At 34.5% G+C, this 22,361-nt stretch overlaps 1 protein-coding gene across 5 annotated transcripts in view; it reads right to left on the bottom strand.

Annotated features, from left to right (window-relative positions):
- PHF21A (PHD finger protein 21A) overlaps positions 1–22,361 on the bottom strand; it is a 158,091-nt gene that overhangs the window by 10,955 nt on the left and 124,775 nt on the right. Inside the window, exons 8-15 of one of the 5 annotated variants that reach the window (XM_039358560.1) lie at positions 19,981–20,070; positions 16,980–17,279; positions 15,606–15,704; positions 10,998–11,049; positions 10,087–10,166; positions 9,410–9,470; positions 6,199–6,221; positions 742–897 (exon numbers count right to left, since the gene is read on the bottom strand). In XM_039358560.1, coding sequence (XP_039214494.1) covers positions 742–897; positions 6,199–6,221; positions 9,410–9,470; positions 10,087–10,166; positions 10,998–11,049; positions 15,606–15,704; positions 16,980–17,279; positions 19,981–20,070 — 861 coding nt within the window. Of the gene's footprint in view, positions 1–741; positions 898–5,986; positions 6,148–6,198; positions 6,222–9,409; positions 9,471–10,086; positions 10,167–10,997; positions 11,050–15,605; positions 15,705–16,979; positions 17,280–19,980; positions 20,071–22,361 lie in introns of all 5 variants that reach the window. The other 4 variants (XM_039358569.1, XM_039358551.1, XM_039358545.1 and 1 more) reach the window with 4 other exon arrangements.

The raw sequence follows: 22,361 nt of genomic DNA, 5'->3' as shown, positions 1-22,361 counted from the left end.
TTTAACCTGTGTATATTGCTTGGAAGTTTACTGCACACAGACACTATTTAAATTTATAAATGAATAGTGATGAATTTCTTAAACTGAAGTAGCAAATAGAGAAGGGAGTTTAGACACATCTAGATATCACAGTCATTCTTTATTGATCTTCTTCATACCATAATGGGATATATATTTGCTTGCAAACCCAACTATTTCTTTGCAGAGCCAAATACCACATGAAAGACTGAAAGAAAAACTGACAAGTGTTTGGGGAAGTATTGGACATTTTGATATGTGAGTCTCCCATAAATGTCCTTTGTTGTGAGATTAATGTTATGTCTGATTATATAGATTTTTTTAACTGGCTTGGAAATAATGGATTTTCTAACATAAAAATGAAAACTTTAATGTAGGTGGGGAAGGGAGAAATAGTTATGCATAATGATGCAAGAGATAATTTATAGGTCAAAAAAAGATTTTGTCAATGTTTCTGACTTTGCATCTGACAACTAACCATTGTATTGTTATGACATAATAATGGCAGAAAAAAATCCTGCAATGTAGAAAACAAAGGCAACCTTATTAATGAATAAGCTAAGAGCTGCAAAATTCATTTAATTTAGGAATGCCTAGTGATTTGTAGATAAGCTATGTTTTATAGGCCAGTTCCTCTAACTCTACGTAAACCAAATGAAAACTTTTTTTTAATCTGCTACAGACAACCCTTTTTGGTGCCTACTCTTTTGTGTGAAACAATACCTGGTCTTGACATTTGGGACAAATCCACATGCCCTTAGGGATAGTTTTCAGAGGTGGGTCTAGACAGTCCAAGTGATATACACGTGAGCATGTGTCACACATAAGTAGCTGGCCACTTTTCCTGCAAACACTGCAAAAATCTTCATGGATATCACCCTATAAAATAAAGGAAAACAGGGAGAAAGGTTTTTTTTTTTTTTAAAAAAAAATATTTGCAATCTATATTAAAAATTAAAGTAAAGTGTATGCATGAGAGAATCCTAGGTAAGAAAGAAAACTACCCAAAGTATAACTTGTTCCATGTTCATCGTAAAAGTTATTTGCTACATAGTTTAAGATATACCACTTTTTCTAGTAGACTTGTCAAGCAAGAACATTATTTCTTTTGTTTCTATTGTTTATGAATTCAGTCCAAAGACAGATCTATCTGTTTCTAGTTTAATTAATCTGGGATAGCAGTAAAAGAGCAACCAAAACAGATCTCTATGATAAATACTTCTCAGCTGAAATATGTGAAGCTGCTAGAGTTGCTGTGTTAATTCCTGGGTACCTTTATATCACAGACATTTTAATTTTAGCATATTATACAAATATAAAGATTAAAATAAGTCAAAACAGTATGATTTATGTTGTTTGCTTAGCTAGTATTCTATGACTATCTCTAAGTATTGCATCTTATGATTTATGATGAAGTGTTGTATTTTCTGATTTATCATGAATGTATTTTCATGTTGTTCATGATCATGATTATCACTATTACTTTTATGTACACTGAGAGCTTATGCACCGGAAACAAATTCCTTGTGTGTCCAACCACTCTTGGCCAATAAAGAATTCTATTCTAAAATAACAAGGTAAGAAGAGTGGAAAGGATATTACTATACAATATTCTTTTTGATGAGCTGAAGGCAATTCTGACAAGTTGCTACAACTTTCAAAAACTCTACAAATTTAGAAGTAAATAGTAAGATCTGTAAAAGTAGCCTATTCTCTATAAAATATGGCATTCCATAGGAACTTGAATAGTGGTAAATGAGCTGATTCATGGCTTGCAAACTGGTTCTGAATTATATAAGCTATTTCACATTATCCTTAAAACAATGGTAGGCTACCTTTATTATGAGTAATGTATTAAATAATGACAGAGTATCAACCATTTGGGAGATGGGATTACTCCCAAGCATTGGCTAATTAGTTAAACTTTTTAACTACATGAAAATCAATGCTTCACACTCTGTAGGTAACATCATTAATTTCCAGCACGGAGTATGCTATCTACCAGATATGAATTATCTGGTTCCACAAATACAATGGAGCAAATGAGTGAAGAATTCCTAGGGCTCAATTTACCGTAAATGCCGGCGTATAAGGCGACTTCCGCGAGCGCTGAAATCGGCGCCAAAGACAGGGGTCATCTTATACGCCGAGTCGTCTTATACGCCGGAAATACTGGTAGTTTCCGGCGTATAAGACGACGTTCTAGGAATACGGCCCGGCTATAAAGACGGGGGTCGTCTTATACGCCGGATCACCTTGTACGCCGGCATTTACGGTAAGTAAGAAATATTGGGGATGAGAGATTAAGTTTAAAAAACCTCTCAGGCCTATCCCTGATTCCCTCCCCCAACCCCAATTTTATCCAATTCATCACAGTTGAGCCCAAAAGTTCCATTGCTAAGCAAGACTGTTGTTAAGTGAGTTTTGTTCCATTTTACAACCTTTCTTGCCACATTTGTTAAGTAAATCACCGCAGTTGTTAGAAACATGGGCGTTAAGTGAATCTGGCTTCCCCTCTGCTTCCCAGAGGGTCACAAAAGGTGATCACATGACACTGCAACCATCATAAATATGTGCCAACTGCCAAGCATCCAAATTTTGACCATGTGATTATGGGGATGCTGCAACTATCATTTTTTTTTCCAGTGCCATTGTAACTTCAAACAGTCACTAAACGAATAGTTGTAAATCAAGGACTACCTCTACATAAAATCAGTTTCACAAAAATTAAGAGAGGTTGGGCGGGGTTCAAATGATAGGGCAATCAGTACTTTAACTTGTACAGTCATGTGAGAAAACACATAAACCCACATAAAGTGTTTTCTTTTTTAATATTTAGTATTATTATTTTAACCTTCATTCAAACAGTATATAAAAGTGATGTGACTGAACAAAAAAGCTATGAAAATTGTTTTTGCATTCATTTATTCAACAACAAAAAACCAGATATACCATTTCTTTCTGTGGAAAAAACAACCTTGGCTTTAATACCTTTTGGCAGAAACAGCCTGAAATAGGTGATTCTTTTTAACTGTCTAGAAGTTTCTAGCGTAGACTGGGAAGAACTTTTCTCCCCATTTCTCTATGCAGATTTAGGGTCATTGTTAGGCTGAAAGGTCCACTTTCAGTTGAGCTTCAGTGTTCTGACAAATGATCTCACATTATCCTCAAGTACCAATGAAAAAATTCTAATGGATTCTATGGTGAGCTACCCAGGTGCTGATATAGCAAAGCTTTAATCACCATGCTTTATGGTTAGTAAGGATGAAGTGTCTTTTATTTATTTATTTATTTTTGCCAAACATGTCTTTTGTTACTGTGCCAAATAACTCATCTTTCCTTTTTCTGTCCAGAGCACATTATTTCAGAAGTCTTGGTCTTTGGTCTAGGTGTTCACGAGCAAATTTTAGTCTTGCCTTGGGGTTCTTTTCGGACAGCAAATGTTTCCTCCTGGCACTTTTCCCCAAATGGGACAACTTGACACAGCCTACTCTCCGTGGCCAAAACACCACAGCCAACTCACCACGGGAAAACTCAGTGCAGGACAATTCAACAAATACAAAAGTTAAATTAATTTCAACAGAACAGTGGCCAATAATAATAAAATAAAGTGAATCCAAAAATAGAAGAGTTACAATAATTTTGATGAAAACGTTGTCACCAATAATAAAAAATAATTGATTGAAACAATTAATACAGAGTTGAATTGTTCTGCGACGAGTTGGCTACGGCCAAGTTGTTCCATGGTGAGTTGGCTGTGGCGAGTTAGTTGCAAGTTGGCTGTGGTGAGTTGGCCATGGCGAGTTGTCCTAGACCCCATACATTCCATGTAGATCTAATGTGAGCAGCTTCTTTCTAATGGTAGACTCATACATCTTGACACCAATAGTGGCAAAAACAATGTGAAAAAATTCTAGGGGTTTTTGGAGACTTCTTTCAGAATCTGTTGTTCTGCTCTCAGACTGAACTAGCTGGAGTGGCCTGGCCTAGACAAGTTGCAAGTGTTTGAAATCTTCTCCACTTCCAGATGATCTTCCATAAAGTAGAATGATAGATGTCCAATTGTTTGGTCATCGTTTTAAATCTCTTCCCAGATTCATAGGTATCTATAAATTTCTTTCTGAAGAACTCAAAGAGCTCTTTCGATCTAGACCTATTGATACCCTACACTTCAACAACGAAGAGCAAATCAAACCAAATGCCAGAGATTTCAGTAAGACAGGTTCCTCCCAGATTCTCTCTAATAATCTTCTAATCATTTGCATATGATCTGGTGCACCTGATTTTAATTTTATTTGAAGTAGTGATAAAAGTGGGGTGTATTTACTTTCTCCACATGTGAAATTTGCATTTTTATTTATTTAAATTACAAAATGGATTACAAAATATGAAAAGTATGTGATATTTGTTATATCCATTTCTCTAACAATATTATTGAAGTGACGATCAAATATTTGTATGTTGAAATGTTAAAAAAATTAAAAGTTTCAGTAAAGCGTACTTATTTTTTCACATGACTATAAAATCTGCATTAGCTATTATTAGTGCTATAAAGACATTATTGTATCATTTGAAGATTCAACACAACTTGTAACGTAAATGTTTAGAACTCTAGTGAACAGTTATAATGCCCCAGCTGTGAAATGTTGTGATTAACAGAGGATGCAAACAGAACACACAACTGCTCTGTAAATATATAACAAGCTCAGTCTAGGTGATGGTGAAATAAAATAGGAATTTCATCACTATAAAAAGTTCGGACTATTATCCAAAAGCAATGGCAAAAAATTCTTTGCTTTATTCAAAGCCAAAAATCTCAGATAAGCATGCCATCTTTTCTTAATCTGTAACAATATTAAGAAATATCATGTATGCATGTATACATACTGGTATATGTTTTTATCAAATTTTCTTCTGTGTGTTCAAAATCAATTTTTAGTACTGCCTTTTGGCAACTTAGAAGATTCCATCAAATATAACATTTTAAAAGACCTGAACAACATGAACAACGTATTCTTTTTAGGATTCCAACTTAACTTTATCTTTTGTCATATCTCATGATGCAGTGAATATATCATTTAGTTGTTGACTTGATTATTGCTGGCTGCCACAGCAATGAAGATTTGTGTGTTACAAGAATTTCAAGCTGCTTATTTACTGAGTTAGATGTACAGAAATATTCTCAAGACATATTTACTGTAATATAAAATGTAACATACGTATTTAAGTGGAATGTATTATTTGGGATTTTAAGCAGCAAATAACTAGTTAAACTGAAAAAACAAAGTAATAGAAAAGTAATGAGACCTAATTAAAGATATGAATCCAGAACTTCCAGTTCTAAGTTATTATCATGAGAACTAATGTTGTTCCTATGGATGTTAATTATACGTATCAGTGAAGGGTTAGAACAATTTTTACACAACAAATCTGTATCAAACAGAGGACTGATTTTACAGAGCGCTCTGTAGCACTGAAGACTAAAGAGAGCAGAATCCATTGTCCAGGAATCTGTAAAGCACAAGACACTGCCAACAGCCATTGAAACTATTCGCCCGCATATTGATTTGGTGAAGCCTGAGGAATTAATTCATTCTTTTCTTGATGATTAATACATATCATTAGTTCTTTTTATGATCTGAATATGACAGGACACCAAAGAACCCTGATTGCCTTCTTGCCGCTCCATTGCTAAAACATGCACACACTGCATCAACCTCTCTGTGCATCTGAAAAGATGGCTGGAGGGAAAAATATTCTCCTAGAGATCCTAGGACACAATAGAATCCATCTAGCCTTGGAAAAATGGCAAGGAGAGGGGAAATAGGTACAAATATTAGTAATCCAAAGTCCAGAAGAGGAGTGAACATTTTGGTGCAATATAAAGTATTTCCCCAAAAAATAATTCTGAAGTTTCTGCACAGTAGTTTTGCTTCAAACTGTGCATAATTCATCAAGAATTACTTACGTCCATTGAGCTGGGGCTGGGTAAGGATACAGGCTGAACAGTTGCAGGGAAAGTAAATGTCTCTGCCTTTTCATTTTCAGGGGAATCGGGATGACTGGACAAAGGGGATGTGGGGGTCAGAGCCCCAAATCCCAGCACAGTGTTGTATTTAGGTGGACGACCTACATATTAACAAAAGGAAACAAAAAGGGGAGGAAAATAATCTTACATACCTTTGGACATTGCTCCTCATTGGCTAGCATGAAAAAGGAAGCGATGAGGTACAGAGAGGTAGTTAGTATAATAGTCACAAGTGAAAGGAAGCCAAGATTCTCACATTAATTTTAAGATATTTACAAGAATAATTTCAAAAAGGAGATTATGAGAAAAAACCCTGCAGTTCCTCAGAAGGGTAAAAGTGGCTATTCCTAACAAGGGTATGTCATTTCAGTCAATGTTTTGAATGTTCAATCTTTCCCTCTATATCAAGCCCCCAACTGACTTCTATCAAAAGTTGCCATGATTCATACACCTTAGATTGACTGAAATATCATCATAATCCTTAAAACAGGACTTAGTAAATACTTTATTCATTTTCTAAGTCTCATTTCCTCTTTTTCTTAGAAATCTGAAAAGCTGAGATATCATTTGGAGGCTATCCATAACATTTTCATTTAGCCAAGAATATTCATAATGGATTTGGAAAATACTTTTGGTTGATTAAGAAATATTTTTAAAAAGTATAAAGTATTCTGAGTCTAGACCAATCATAAATGTAAAGAGCACTTTTGTTGTTCATAAAATAACTATGACATAAAATTGCCTATTACTCTAAAGTGAACTATTATTCTAATTGAAAATGTAACCCTATAGTTTTTTTCTAATAGTCTTCTGACGATTGATAAAACAAAATTACAGACCAAAAGATGGAAACATGGAATTAAGCATTCATAGGTAACTTTTTTTAGTTAAATTGTACCAAACAGGTAAAGAGTGATAGAAACAAATATGTCAAATCCACTTTACTTATAATGACATATTTTGGAAAAGGAAAAACCTGCTCAGTGGAACCTGTAATTGACTCTTACACCTTTTAACCACTTATATTCATATATACAGAACATTCAAGTACGTTATTAGAAGCACAATTTCAATTTCATCAATACACATTTTAATTACAAATTATTGTTTTAAAATCGCAGTTATTTTTCTGAGTTTGAGGTTTTAACTATCAGAATGGGAGTGGTTTGTCTCATAGAGGAAAGGTATTTAAAAATCTGCCAACCCTGAAATGCCGTTGTACAAATTTATAATTATCCCTGTGTCTGGAATACTGTGTTCAGTTCTGGTTACTGTATTTGAAAAATAAAATAATAAAAGTGGGAAAAGGACAGAAAAGGACAACTAAAATTATCAAGATGCTCAAGCACCTTTCTTCTTTGAAAAAGGTATAATATTTCAAATTGTTTAGCTCAGGAATGGGTAAGTGATAGGACTGAGATGCATAAAATTGTGCATGCCATAGAAAAATAAGACATTTTTCTCTTTCTCTCAAAACTTGGAAACTTTTAGACTTAAGAGACCATAATTTGATTCCACTTTCTGTTTAACATGATTGCATTTCTTCACTCAATTTTCATTTTTCTTTATGACCATATGAGACAATTTATTCACCAAATGATTCTATTATTGGCCATTTTCATAAATCTCCACAAGCTTGTTTTCTGTGGTTCCTTATATCAGTGGTTCTTAACCTGGGTGATATCGCCCCCCAGGGGGCAATTTCATTTTTCAGGGGGGCGATGGAACGAAAAGGGGCGACACGGGGGTGAAGGAACGAAAAAGGGGCGATATGGGGGCGATGGAGCGAGACGTTTTGGGGACACTTTTGAGACGTTTTCATACAGTGAATCGCTGTATATCTGTCGTACAAAAGCATCAGATCGCTCACTATTAGTGGATTGAATTGTGTTTTCAAATGTTCCTCCAGCTAGCTTCAGTACAGAACACTGTACATATGTGAATACACATCGCTTATCTTCATGCGCTTTGCGCAGCAGCCTCTACCCATACAGTAGTGCGCCATTGGCCAGAATGGGCAGTGATGGAGGGGGGAGCGCTTTGGATTTCATGTTCCAGTTTGTGTCTTTTTAATCCTTTTTAGAGTGTGCGTGACTATATATACTTTCCTTGAATCTTAATTTAGTTTCAGAGTTTTCGTCTTGAAATTCTTAGTTCCTGCATTGCAGTTTGTTCTTATGCCCTTTTTATATTTCTTTTTGTGTCTTAAATTTCACTTGTAATTCAATCATTAAATGTTACTGTTTTTCTTTTCAGACATTTCACTTTCTTGCAATTGAATTTTGTTTTCAGTGGTCATTACATTTAAGTGTCTTGAATAAATAAGATAATAATGAAATACATGTATCACGAAGTTTGGGAATAAAGTGATGGGTGGCACCAACATTTTTCACAGTTGAGATATGGGAAAAAGACTGGAAATAAATTATTTGCATCGATATGTCCTGATGACAATTTTAAAGAAAACGAAAAAAGTGTTTGCATAAATTGAAGAATTATTTCCTATGTTGTGATTGAGAGGTTATGTTGGGGGAGGGGGGCGATGACAACTTCCGCATTGGCTCAAGGGGGCGATTCTTTCAAAAAGGTTAAGAACCACTGCCTTATATGACCCTCTCTTTTTTGCTTTATTTCTTCTTTGGTTCAATGCTATTTCTACTTTTTGCCTTTATTAAGGATTATAAGTTTGGCTCTGACTAGAGTTGTTCTAATGCATGTTATGTTATATATACGTAATTATTTGTAACAAGAAAACAAAAGTATTGTCCTTCATAGAACATGAGAGCTTTATTTTTTTCAGTTTTGTATGATTTTTTTAAAATGACTCATTAGTATTTGTGATTGTGCTGTTAAGTAGTATATCAAGGTTTACAAACCTCAGTAGTATTTATATCTTTTTCCTATGCTGGGTATTTTGGCCAAACAATAGTTTGTAGGAAATATTGCTGCAATTCCTAGAGGTCAGCTAATGAAGCTAACAGGAAGGCTATTTAGAATGGATAAGAAGTTATTCTTCATACAGTGCAAAATTAATCTGAGGAATTCATTATCAAAACATAAAGTTATGGATGCTAACCTGGATAGTGTGAAAACAGTTACTGTATTAATTTTGAAAATTCTACACTACATCTGTGCAGGATAAGGGATACCTCCAGATATTAATTGAAAAAGAACAGCAAGAGAAGAAAATATCTCCATATTCTTTATGTGACTATCATGGAAACATGTGGTTGGCTACTGTGAGAAACAAAATCCTGGATTACGATGGGCCTTGGCTGAAACCAGTACAGCTTTTCCTCTGTTTATATGATTATTTAATATATTTGATCCATGTACCACCCCTTTTATTAGTTAGAAATTTACCTCGTTTACGTGTCCCAGGATGCATTGTGCTGTTCAAGTATGTGACCGCACTCTTCTTGCGCTTTGTAGAAAATAGGAACAAAGCAATTATTAAGACTTTTTGTTAGAATCACCGATGCATATATAACATAAACATGCTTTACTACTAAAATAATTTCTAAAAATTCAAGCAAGCTTTCAGTATTTTAAGAATGCATTCATCATTGTGTTAACTAGAACACCTACTCCAGAGAACTTGGACTTTCATGAAAACAACGACAGAATACAACAGACCTATTTCCACTAGCAACAAGATAATGATTTAATGCTAAATCTTCATCATTCAACAATTAGTCTATGGATTCTAGAAATGTATCAAAGTAATCCAGAACTGTCTATTTAGTTTTCTGGTGTCTTTGAGGGTGGGTATAGCTGAACCATTAGGCAATGCCAGTAGCAAATGCTGCAGATCATGGAGTGGCAGTTGAGTGCTGGAAAGCAGAGCCATTCAAAACTAGCCTGCTTCTCTCAGACGCAGTAAGAACAGCCATCATTCATAGGAGTGATTTGCTAAACATGAAACTTAGAAGGGAAATAACTTTAATCTTCTTTTTAGGCTAGTTTGACCATTCCATGTCTGTATGGGTGGACTCGAGAGCATCAAAGCGAGTTCTAATATATAAATAAGAGATTTCTACCTCAGGCTCAAAAACAGCTCCACTGTAAACTGGATTTGCTGTGGTTCTTCGTTTTCTTTCTTGTCTTTTACTTTGTATTTCTTGAGGAAAGAAATAATTTGGTTAGAACATTTCCAAGCACACAAGATTTTGTTTTAGAGTCTGAGAAACTAGGAGTCAGAATCTGTCATTTCTGAAAATCCTTGCACAAAGATAATCCTAAAGAAACAGCTGTTATTACATAAAAATAGACTGAAAATACATCAGTACATGATACCAATTCAACTTAAAAGATTACAGCCTACATCTTGAAAAATCTAACTTTATATTTTTTATCAACTAATGAAACACACAAGATTTTCAACTGAGAATTCAACAGCTGCAGAGAAGTGTAAAGACCTATTCAGTTGCTCAATATATATTGCAACTCTTTCCATGCAGTAAGTCCATGACAGTTTATAAATATTCAAGGGTTATTTTTTAAAAAACTGCAAACACATGTATAGAAAAATGCATCAAAATATATGTAAACATCTCATTCACTGTCATTTAGGAGTAAATAAAATTATTTGTTGAAATATTTAAACAGGTCTTAAATTAAAGAAACCCCTTTTATCAAACATATCTAAAACCACATTAGGATTTAGGTCCACTTATTAAACCAATTTTTTAAAAATATATATTACAAATGATAATAACTTTCCATTTTTAATCATATGAGAACATTTATCATGTTTGAGTTCTTCTTAGAATATGTTAAGCACATCATTCTTTCTGGGTAGTATAAAACTTTTGTCTACACTCACACTAAATCCCTAGCATTTCTTTGAAAATAAATCCAATAAAGCAAAATGAATTTTTTCCCTATTAATGGGTCTTGATGTTTTTATTGGTTAAAAAGCAATGAAGAAGCATCTTGATTATCTTTTTACCTTCCAGATGATCATGCGTAACTAGTCCAAGAGAAACCATAAAGGCAAGTTTCTGAATTAAGAGAAACAAAAAATTGAAATCACACAAGTATTATAGAAAATCAAATTAGCTGATAATAGTAATTTCTTAATATAAATTCTTAATATAAATGATTCAACAATATACATCAACTGTATATCTCAAATGATAGTAGAAATCACGATAACCATGCATCTTTACACAATAGTTATATTGTACACTATATTGTAACCATGCATTTTGATACAATACTTAAGAGTCTCAAACAAATAGGACTTAATAAATTTAATTCTGATGATTTAGGACACTGAAGCAGTTCTATGGATCATATAACAATTTTACTCTCTAACAATTAGCTCCTTATATATACACAAGTTTTCTAAGTTGATTTTTCCTATAAATATTATTTTAATGTTTCGTTTTTGAGATATTGCCAACTCTCATCCCAACCTTTTATTTCTGATATTCCTAACCGTCATCCTTTGACCTCAGGATTTCCGTCTGAGGTATTTTGCCTATAGTCTCTAAACTTATTAAAGTAGCTCTCACTCTTTTTACTTCTTCAGTCAATGTTTAATTAGGATCAGATCTAGGAATATTAATCCCAGAAGGTCTCTTTTTTCATTTTCTGGAAAATGAATTGGTCAGCAAGACCTCTTAAGGAATTTTGGGACTCGGTAGTTTTGGCTGAGTTGGTTTTTCAAGATAGGTCTGGACAATTAAAATGTCATCTTCAATCTTTATTTCTAATCATGAATTTGATCCTACCAGTTTTCAGTAACACCAACTAAATCATATTTTTCCCACATTAAGAGTTTAGTTATTCTAACTTGTGTCCCATGCTTTGTGCATTTGTGTAACGATGCTGGAACACTTAGTCATATAACTTGATCTATTCTTTCTGGTATTTCATGCTCATTTTTGATACCACTACATTCTGTACTTCCTTACCAGCATTATACTATTTTCAGTCATATCCTCTCCTTCTCCTATAGGATTCAGTCTTCTTGACCAGGTTTGCAAAATCTCTTCCAAACATATCCTCCCAGTTCTCATAACATGCAGCCTATTTCTTGCCAGGAATCCTAAATAATGCATTCCAGTATCAAAGAAACAAAAGCATTCTCATTGGTACCTGATCAGTATATCTAATTGTTCCTTTGGAGAAATCTCTTTCTAAGCTATGTCCTTTTACATGAAAGAAGAAAGAGAAGACAAACCAAGCCCCAAATAACTTTGCCTTCCTATCCAGTGCTTCTTAGTCCTGCAATGATTTCAAGATTGTATTTGGCTGTATATTTGTTCCCATATGGATCAGAAGGCAGGGATATTTATCATTGGGTGGGAAAGCTTTTTGTGACATTCCAAATGTGTGCCCAGAAAAGCACCATACACCTCTTGATAGATTGGCTGGCTAACAGAGCACCATCGCCACTTGTTTCCTGGTCCCCAGGGAAGAGGCTAGCATCCTTCCTTTTGCAGAACCTGTAGTACCCCCTTCTTCAGCTCTTCAGATTTATGGCAGCTGCTTTTCTTTCAATATAGAAATATAATAAACAGTGAGATTCTGGAATCTATTCTACAACTTTAAATTTTAAGAGCCAGATTACTTTTCTGTATCTCTCCAATCCTTCCATTTTGCTTTTTCTATTTTCCAGGAGACTTTTTAATTCAGCTGACTTTCCACAAACACTTCCTATGACCTATTTATGAATTCCTTATCTCCCCTGATGAGCTAGGGAGCGAACATTTTATCTATAGTTCTTTCAACGTCTCTTCCAGGATGGTAATCTTTTTGCATTTGTAGCACTGGAATTTCCCCACCAATCTCCCCTTTGTCTGCTGCTGGGGAGCTGGGTTCCCCACAACCTTCCTCACAGCTAGATCCACAGCAAGAAATGTCCAATCATGAACAATAGGCAATCAGCAGCCCAATGGACTATCAGAAAAACAGTCAGCAGAAGCCCCAAAATGCTTTCACAAGTCAAGTTGCCTTTTGAAAAGCACCTTTGCGACAATCATGACCTGGATGATTGAGAATCTCCATAGACAGTCAGCAGAAGCAGTCAATCAACAGCCTTTATCTTCCCTGACTTTTTCTCTTTTATTCTGTCTCTCCTACCTCTTCCCTATTCTTAGTCAAACTTCCTTGGCAAGCTCTTATTTATTTACTCAGTAAACCCACTCTCTAGGGAGCTGACTTCCTTACATGTCATCTGAAGCTGCCCCAAATTGCTCGCTTATAGTATATCTTATATCCATCTTGGGAATAAAGTAGCAAACAACACATTTTCTCAGTTCATCCTAAGAAAAGGTGGGATAAAATGATATAAATAAAAGAGCATAAAATAATTTCAAAGATTAGGGTTCATATAAATGATAATGCTTTGTTTAATTACTCAAAACTGTGGCCATCAGAAATATGTAGACATTAACACCAGAGTAGCATGTAGTTCTTAAAATGTTGGGTTTGAATGTGGTAATTCAAATCTTTGTGGTATTAAGTCCCCTAATAAAAGACATTCAAACTAACGTCATGTAATTCCTAATAAAGCAGGAACACAATGTCATACATAGCCAGGTTGTTAATAGATTATTTTAAAAGTATTATTTTAAAGGTATTCTTTTAAAGGCTTCAAATATATGTTTCCTTATTTATTTGTTACATGCATAGGCCACCTTCCTTTCAGGAGCTCAAAACAATGTATATAGTTCTCCTTTCTCCAATATTTCCCATGATAATACTGTAAGGTAGACTACTAGATCAACTGATAATTACTAGGTAAAACTCAATGAGAACCTGTCCCTGAGGGTGAAGTAGCACTTGTTTTACCCACTACACCACACAGATTCGCTGTGTAGTGACTGGAAATTTCCCTCACTTGTTTATCCAGGGATACTGAGATACAACTGGATGATGCCATTTCCTGCTTTTCATGGTGATTATGGGACTGACTATGGGACTATGCGTTACTGACCCAGCACATACAGTTAGCATACCATTGATTTTTCAGCCCTATGATATGATAGTTAAATAATATTTAAAAAATCCAATCATCATAGGTAGGTCATCTTTCTGGCAACCACCGGATAGATATCCTATTAAAATAGTCCACTCCAAAAGATTTATGAAATTTGAGGAATTCCTGAAAATTCTGATGAGATTTCTAGCAGTTTGGACTGGTGATCATGTTAAAGGCCTTCACATAACTATGAAACAAATGAAAAAAGATATCTCATCAACATCTCAAGCATGAATCTAAGGCTATGGCAACTGAAGGACATTTCAAGCCAGGTGAAATCTCCTCTAAAGATTATGAGACACATTTAACCTTTTTTTTAAAGTTGAGTCTGCTGAGATCTTAAAATTGGAGTCTTTTACTTTTTATTCCAGATTTTTTATCATTCAATTTTTATATTATTCAATTGTTGGTTAACTTCTATGAAATTTTTTTTTAATATACTCCAGAGGAGTAGAGGCTTCAGGGGACATCAAAACATCAGGTCCAAATTGTGAAAAATAACAAATATTTTAAGTGAATACCTTTGGGCAAGTTATATGCCCAAGTCTCTTTGGACAGATTACATTCTTTTTGTACTTCTCAGTTATAGAAATATAATTAATCAAATTCTTACTAATGTGATCTTAACCTCTTTTCAGCAGAAATTTTCAATAACTAAAATTAAACATACAAGCATTTTATCCAACATTTGTAAATAGATATCACCCCATAGAATATTTCTTTCTTTCTTTCTTTCTTTCTTTCTTTCTTTCTTTCGTCTTTTCCTTTCTTTCTTTTCTTTCTTTCTTTTTCTATTTCTTTCCTTCCTTCCTTCTTTCCCTACCAACCAACCAACCAACCAACCAACCGTATGTTACTCCATTTCCAGAGAAAGTATTAATATATTAAAAACAAAAATAAGAATATTCATCCTTTTTTATAAGATCAAATTTGAATCTCCTTCTGAATAACATTCAAATAAATCTGGATGTCTTTAATACTTGGAAATACACCTCAGTTCTAATTAAAAGTAGAACTTGCCAGGATTTAAAAGAAGCCAATAATAACTTTGTGGTGGTAGCCATAGTATCTCAAGTTTGGTTTATGTAGCCATACTTTTTATTTTTTTCAAAAAAGGTAATACATTTGCTCAATGGTACAACTAAAATTCTGCAAAATAAGAAGCTCCATTTTCATATGTAACTAGAATTTTAAAGAAAGAACTTGGGGTCTGACCATTCTATTAAAAGGTCATCAGAAACTTATTGATGTGTTTAAAATGTCTAGTTGGAATTAATATAGAGACATCTCTCTTAAATTTGTAAACTAAACGTGAAATTAAATTCATTTTCACCACATTTATTCTTCCCCATAAATTCATAAGTATTTTCAATTGTCTGTTAGTATCACTGTTAATTTGACTTACACTGCTGATTGTGTTAACATATACCTTAAAGGCATTATAGAAGAATTATTCCCAGATATTTAAGAGATTTCAGGTAATAAACAAAACCCAAATTTTTGCATATTAGCAACGGACAATATATCAGATTACTATCCAGAAAATAATATTTTAACTATTAATACCTGTGGGTTTTCTTCTCGTTTTGGCTTGGGAGGTGCAGGAGAGGTAACAGTATGAATTTCTGTTGGCTTCTCCTCTTTTTCTACTTGGGGCTTGACTGTCTGAAATACAAATAACTGGATATATATACTCCTTGATTTAGTAATGCCTTTTATTACCAGAATGACAACAATGGTGAAAACCCTTACTTGTGTGAAAATATCCCAAATAATACTTAGTTTTTCATAAGACCACGCTGCCACCCCCAAACTCCAACACTTAAATAAAAGACCTGGTAAGCAGAACTATAGATGAGTTGATATTTTAAAGAAGGATCTCCCTGTAAAGCTTGCTTAGACACCATTTTGTTAGGAACAGGCACTCTGCTGTATTAACATGAAATGTGTCTGAAAATTAGTTCTCCATGATTCCTGAAAGAGCAAGTTTTCCTGAAGTATATTTACATACTATATAGCAGGATCCTTTGCACATAGCTTCCTAAGTGCCTCCACAATGACACAATAATCACTTTATGACATGGATGTGAAGTCATAAAGTATTACCAATTTGTTCCAAGGAGACAAAGATAATTTCTGTATGCTATATGAGCAATACATGGAATATAGATATGGATTGGTTTGTACTTAATAGTAAGCCACATTGTGGTTTGTTCATTTTTGGTTTAGTTTGCCATACAAACTAATCTGCTATAGATTTTTCAGTAAAACTTAGTTAAAATCTATGATTATGGGTGAATATTGGCTATGTCTGAAACATTAGTTTGAACTAGTCTGGCATGACTGTGAAACAGTACTGGAAATATTTGGCGCTATTTACTGAATAAGTCAATCATGGTTAAAGATATTAAAAATATAACTAAGTCTCAATTAACACTAATGGTGGTTCTTTATTAGTTCAAAATGGAAGGAAATACTACCCCTTCCCTTCTGTGCAAACTGAAGTATTAATCTGATATATGCTGATTATCTGTTCATATTTTATTGTGAATTAATGCACATGTATGTTGCACCTTCCTAAAAGAGACAAAAAGTGGATCACGTTCCTCATGCATCAATGGAAAATTTGTCAAGCTTAAAAAAGATGTATTGCCAAGAAAATGATAACTACTTCTGTTATGTTAGGGCTATGTTCTTTCAACTATCCAGATTGCAAAGTATTTAAATACCATCGTGTAACCAAAAAATTAGAGGTTGTTGTAAAATTGTTATCTCATCTTGAAGTCAGTTTAATTAGAAAAGTTAGCAAAATAATGGAAACATATTCTTGCTGATGAAAATTGTATACTTAAGCAAAAAAAAAAGCAAGCAAATTATAATAGCTCTGATGGATTGTAAATAAAAATACAGACCAATCAAACAGCATTCCTCTAGATGTACCTGCTTCTCAACATTTGGTTTGCTGATCTGTAGAGTCTGAGGTCCAGCAAGCCTGGCACCTGGGGCTGCTATAACAATGCTGGTGAGTTGTGCCATTGGAAAAGTTTTGGCTATGGTTGCTGTTTGCCCATTCACAACACGAACTGGGTGGATGGAATTCTGGGTAGAAGGTAAGGAGGTGGGAGTGAACTTTGTGGTCAACATCACAGGCCTCTGAATAAGTTGAGGAGCAGCAAGCATAGGAGGAGGTGGGGCTGGGGCTATAGGTATATTATTCTGGGCAACTGGTTTTGGTCGAACCTACAGATAGAGAGAGACAGAGAGATATCAGATTATTTCCAACAAACACAACTTAGCACACAACAGTATTTGTGTTACTCAGAGATATATATCAGCACAAAAATACTTAATTTGAAATCTGTCTCAAACTTGGTTGATTCCAAATACAATGGTTGCACATGGTACTAAAAACTGTTCCTTGTCTTTGCATCAGGAAACTTCACATATTATTATTCAGACTAAAGCAGGGGTGTCAAACTGCCGGCCCGTGGGTCAGACGTGTCACGTGGAAGCCGCACTCACCCCATTGCTGGCAATTGCAAAACAGTCCCAAGATGTCGCACGATGTCATGTGACGTCATGAGTTTGACATGTCTGGACTAAAGAGATAATATTACCTTATAAGTTAGCTTGTAATAAAAATTAGAGTGGGTCACGTAATTTCTGAAGTCCTGATGTGGCAGCATAGAATACATTGAATTTCAATGCTTCCGGTTTTGCGTTGTGGTGAGACAGACGCAGGAAGGTAAAGCTCTGCCTTCTGCGCCCAATTTTGTCCTGCTGGGGGCTCTGAAAAGGGCCTAAAGTTGCCCCGAAGAGGCAATGAAGAAGGAGGGGTGCCTTGTTGATCATGGAGAGATGGCAGTCTCTCCGTTCGATCCAAGGAAAGCCCTCTAAACTGGCAGGGGAAAGACCAACCACACCTCTGCAGCCGGCCATTAGCTGCTGACAACCAAGAACAAAAGCTTTAATTAGCATGTTGTAAACAGCATGTTTGGACTGGGTGAGAATATTGATCCTTTCTTTATTATTTTACAACTGAATTTCCTGGGAAAGGTTCCCAAGAAACCTAAAACCTCTGGGTGTGAACAGAAGCGACGTTTTAAATTTGTTATGGGGGACAGAAATACATAATACTGAAGTGAAAGTAACACAAAACTACAGTTTTGATCAATCTGAGAACTGAGATAATTGTTAAGATTTTCTCTTGAAAAAAAAAATATTGAGGTGAAATATAAGAAATCAACCCTTTGTTTTAAGAGTGGAAAATGGACTTTGAATGACATCTAGTAGTGGATTTAAGTGCTGCACCATAACTAGCTCTTTGGCTAGTTGGGGGACAGAAATACATAATACTGGCTAGTTGGGGGCAGAAATACATAATACTGAAGTGAAAGTAACACAAAACTACAGTTTTGATCAATCTGAGAACTGAGATAATTGTTAAGATTTTCTCTTGAAAAAAAATATTGAGGTGAATATAAGAAATCAACCCTTTGTTTTAAGAGTGGAAAATGGACTTTGAATGACATCTAGTGGTGGATTTAAGTGCCGCACCATAACTAGCTCTTTGGCTGCTTGGTACAGCTGGCAATAAAGGAAAATATTTTGGCATATTTATCATCTTGACCTTCTTGGACTATAAATACTTACTGAGCTTGGACTTTCCAATGCTATATTTTTTAAGAATATTAACAGTAAGAGGAATTATCTATGCAAAATAAATATACATTAAATGCAGCTATGCTTATATTAACCCTAAATCTCTGTGTTAATTGAGAGAATTCATACATTATTATTTTAAATGTTGAATCTAACATAATAGGATATTCTTTATATAATGTTCTTGACTTTATAATTCAGAGATGAAAATCTCTGAAATATGAAGTTCTCTAAAAAGGAGGGAATGGAGGTGAAGGAGACAAATATAACCTCACTGAGGTATAAGAATCATTTATTGAAAGAAACAGTATTAGACATTCAAAGCACTGCATATAAGATGTTATACATATGGCTACTAGTTCTGGGATGCAAAATTCAGGACAACCATTACATTGCATCAAAATAATAAGAAAACTCTAGCTTTCTGCTGCAATTGTCTGGGTTGCTATACTCCCCTTGCACATTTGCCTTTAATATTTGGAGAGAACTTATTTCAGAAAGTTATTTGTTCAACTAATCTTCCCTTAACAAATTTAATCCTTTCTAGAAAACAGTAAGAGCAAATTACACTAAAATAAACTACAAACTCATCACAGTTGACAACAACTGGGTGGTGAACACTTTATTGGCATACATTAGTATACCAAAAAGCAACAAAATTAAAAGCACATAATAAATACAGAGAAGCAACTGGGGCAATTGGGTACATCCCAGCAACAAAAAGTTAATTACATTCACAGTGTTAGTTAACTTCCTGACCTCCAAGCCTGGGAGAACCGCCAGATCTTAAGCGGTTTTTCAATGACAGAAGGGTTAGGAACAATGTGATCTTGGGTAGGAAGGATAGGTTCTGAGCCAGAAAAGACAAAGTTCCTGATCCACCAGATGACATCTAACTGACAAGGCCTGAAGCATACCTCTCTTGACAGACCTGATGAAGCGTGTAGAAACAATTGGAACAAAACACTCCCACAAGATAGCAAAAGTGGAGCTTTAATTTGAAAAATTGGGCAGAATTTATTGCTGGCAACCATGTCTGGACTGCAAGAATCCAACTCAACAATAGATTGTAGCTACAATGCTCACTCACTGCTGTTATTCAACCATGTGAATGGGCGCTCCTGGTCATTCAGATTCATGCGACATGGATTTGATAGCCCTAATTCTTATTAAATGTGTGAAATATCTAATGTTGTCTTTTTCAAACCTCAAATCAAAGTTGTTTCTCACTGAGTTTGACACAATTTGGTTAGCTGCTATCTATTCTGAACAGACTCACCTGTGGAAGGAAATTTGGACGAGGAGTAAGTCTGGGAGGAGGGATGAACTGTGGCACTTTGATAGGCTGAGGAGCTGTAGCTTGAACCTGCTAAACAACACAAGTGAGCTCAGGTGGTGATGAAGCTAAAGAAGCTTTAAGCAAAGTATAGGTACATGAATTATTTTAAAGTTATATAATGATAGCTAGCCTTTTCCATCACAAACTGATTCTGAAGAGTGAAACTGCCTTTCTTAGGAAGTATAAAGCTAGCCTTTTTGCTTGTCTCATAAATATGTAAACATATGTTATTACTGTAAGAGTGTACTGTATCAGTCATTTTGAATTTTTATACATTAGCAGTTGCTCTATAATAATTAGAATATATTATCAGTCTTGTTACCCATCCAAATGATTTTTTACAAGAAGCTTAATTATGTTAAGAACATAAGCATTCATATTCAAAGTAGCCCAAACCACTGCTTTGCACAATGAGTTATTTTCTTTATTCTCCAGGAATGCGTAGGAAATAATTTATTACTAGAATGCTAAGGTCTTAAGTAGATTTACTTATAGCTGCATTTCTGGATTAATTCTCAAATGTTAACATCAGATGGCTCATATATTAAACATATACTGATAATCACTGTTATATTTCTAATGCAAATTGTATTTGTTTTTTTTTTATTGAAAATTTTTAAAATTTTACAAAAACAAATCCCCTTCCCATACCCCCCCCACCTCACCCCCCCTCCCCCAACCTCCCAAACCCTCCCCCTGGACTTCCCAGAGCTGAGTACAGGCTTAATTGGAAAAAAAAAACAAAAAAAAACTTAAAACACTTTTAAAACCTAAACAAATCTAAATACAATCATCATTCTATATAAACTCCCTCCAAAAAACACATTAAACATTACTTTCTTTGAATATCTATACCTATAATATAAAGTCTAATTTCTCCCTCTTTCTTTATCCTAAAACAAACAAACAAAAACCTTTATTATACCGTTAAAACTAAATACTCTTTAAAAACTAAAAATAAGTACATATTTCCTTCAATCTTCATAGTCTTCTCTCCTATCCAAAAAAAAAGAAAAAAAAACACTTAAAAAATATATAAATCCTAAATAAATCTAGACACTTTTAGTTAAACAGATTATTTTCTCTTAAAAATATTAATAATAATGTTTAAACATTACTTAAAACTTAAACAAGTTATACTCCCTTCAAAACACAAAAAAACTTAAAACATTAAGGTCCCCTGACTAAAATAAACAAATTATACTCCCTTCAAAACACAAACTTAAACAATACTGAAAACTTAAAACATTGAAATCCCCTTATGCAAATATAATCAAATTTCATCTTATAAGTAATAATAATAATAATTACTAATATTATCATTATTCTTTATAAACTCCCTCCAGAACACAAATTTAAAACTTGAAACTTTAAAATTCCCTTATACGTCTATCTACAATAAACACATTAAACATTTCAATTTTCACCAATAACAAATTCCATCCATAAGAAACTCCATCCTTATCAGTCTCAATTATACTAATGTCATTATTATCAGTCTCAGTTATCCGTTGTCATCGATCCTCGTATCATACTCAAGAGGAATGCTGCAAATTCTGCCTTAGAAGACTGCTCCAAAATTCCTGAATCTCCCAACGACTCCGGGGCCTTCCCAATTTCCATTTCAGACAGCAATTCCTCCCTTGAAGATTGCTCCAAAGGCTTTGTAGGTCTAGCTTCTCCCAGAGATTCAGAAACCACTGAATATGAAACCTCCTTAACCTTGTTCTGTTGCTCCAAAATTCCTGAATCTCTCAACGACTCCGGAGCCTTCCCAATTTCCATTTCAGACAGCAGTTCCACCCTTGAGAATTGCTCCGAAGGCTTTATAGGTCTAACTTCTCCCAGAAATTCAGAAACCACTGAATATGAAACCTCCTTAGCCTTCTTCTGTTGCTGCTTTTCTTTACAATTATATGCTGCACAAGTTGTCTTCTGCTCCTCAACCTGGACTTGTTGGGGCCTCTCAAACAGGGGTTCCCCAACTTTCATAAATATAGGCTCTTCAAACTGTAGTTCTACATTCTTTTCTTCCAAAGCTTTAAACTTAATGGATGGCGATGCGCATACTCCCAAAACCGAAATATAAAAATCTTTTGCTTGAGAAACAGTATTAAGTCTATAACATGTCCCCAGGTAGTTCACCACCATTCCAGTCGGGACATTCCATCTGAATAGGATTTTTCTCTTTTTAAGTTCATTTGCTAGAAAAGCAAACTCCTTTCTTCTTCTTAAAATTTTAGATGGGATCTCCTTAAAGATTATAACGTCTTGTGAAGCAATTTGAAATCTCTTCTTATAATAAGCTTGTACAATTTCAT

The sequence above is a fragment of the Crotalus tigris genome, unplaced genomic scaffold (genome assembly GCF_016545835.1).
Source record: "Crotalus tigris isolate CLP2741 ecotype Arizona unplaced genomic scaffold, ASM1654583v1 scf7180000017576.4783729, whole genome shotgun sequence".
Lineage (NCBI taxonomy): Eukaryota > Metazoa > Chordata > Lepidosauria > Squamata > Viperidae > Crotalus > Crotalus tigris.
This window is presented reverse-complemented; position numbering and strand designations above follow the sequence as displayed.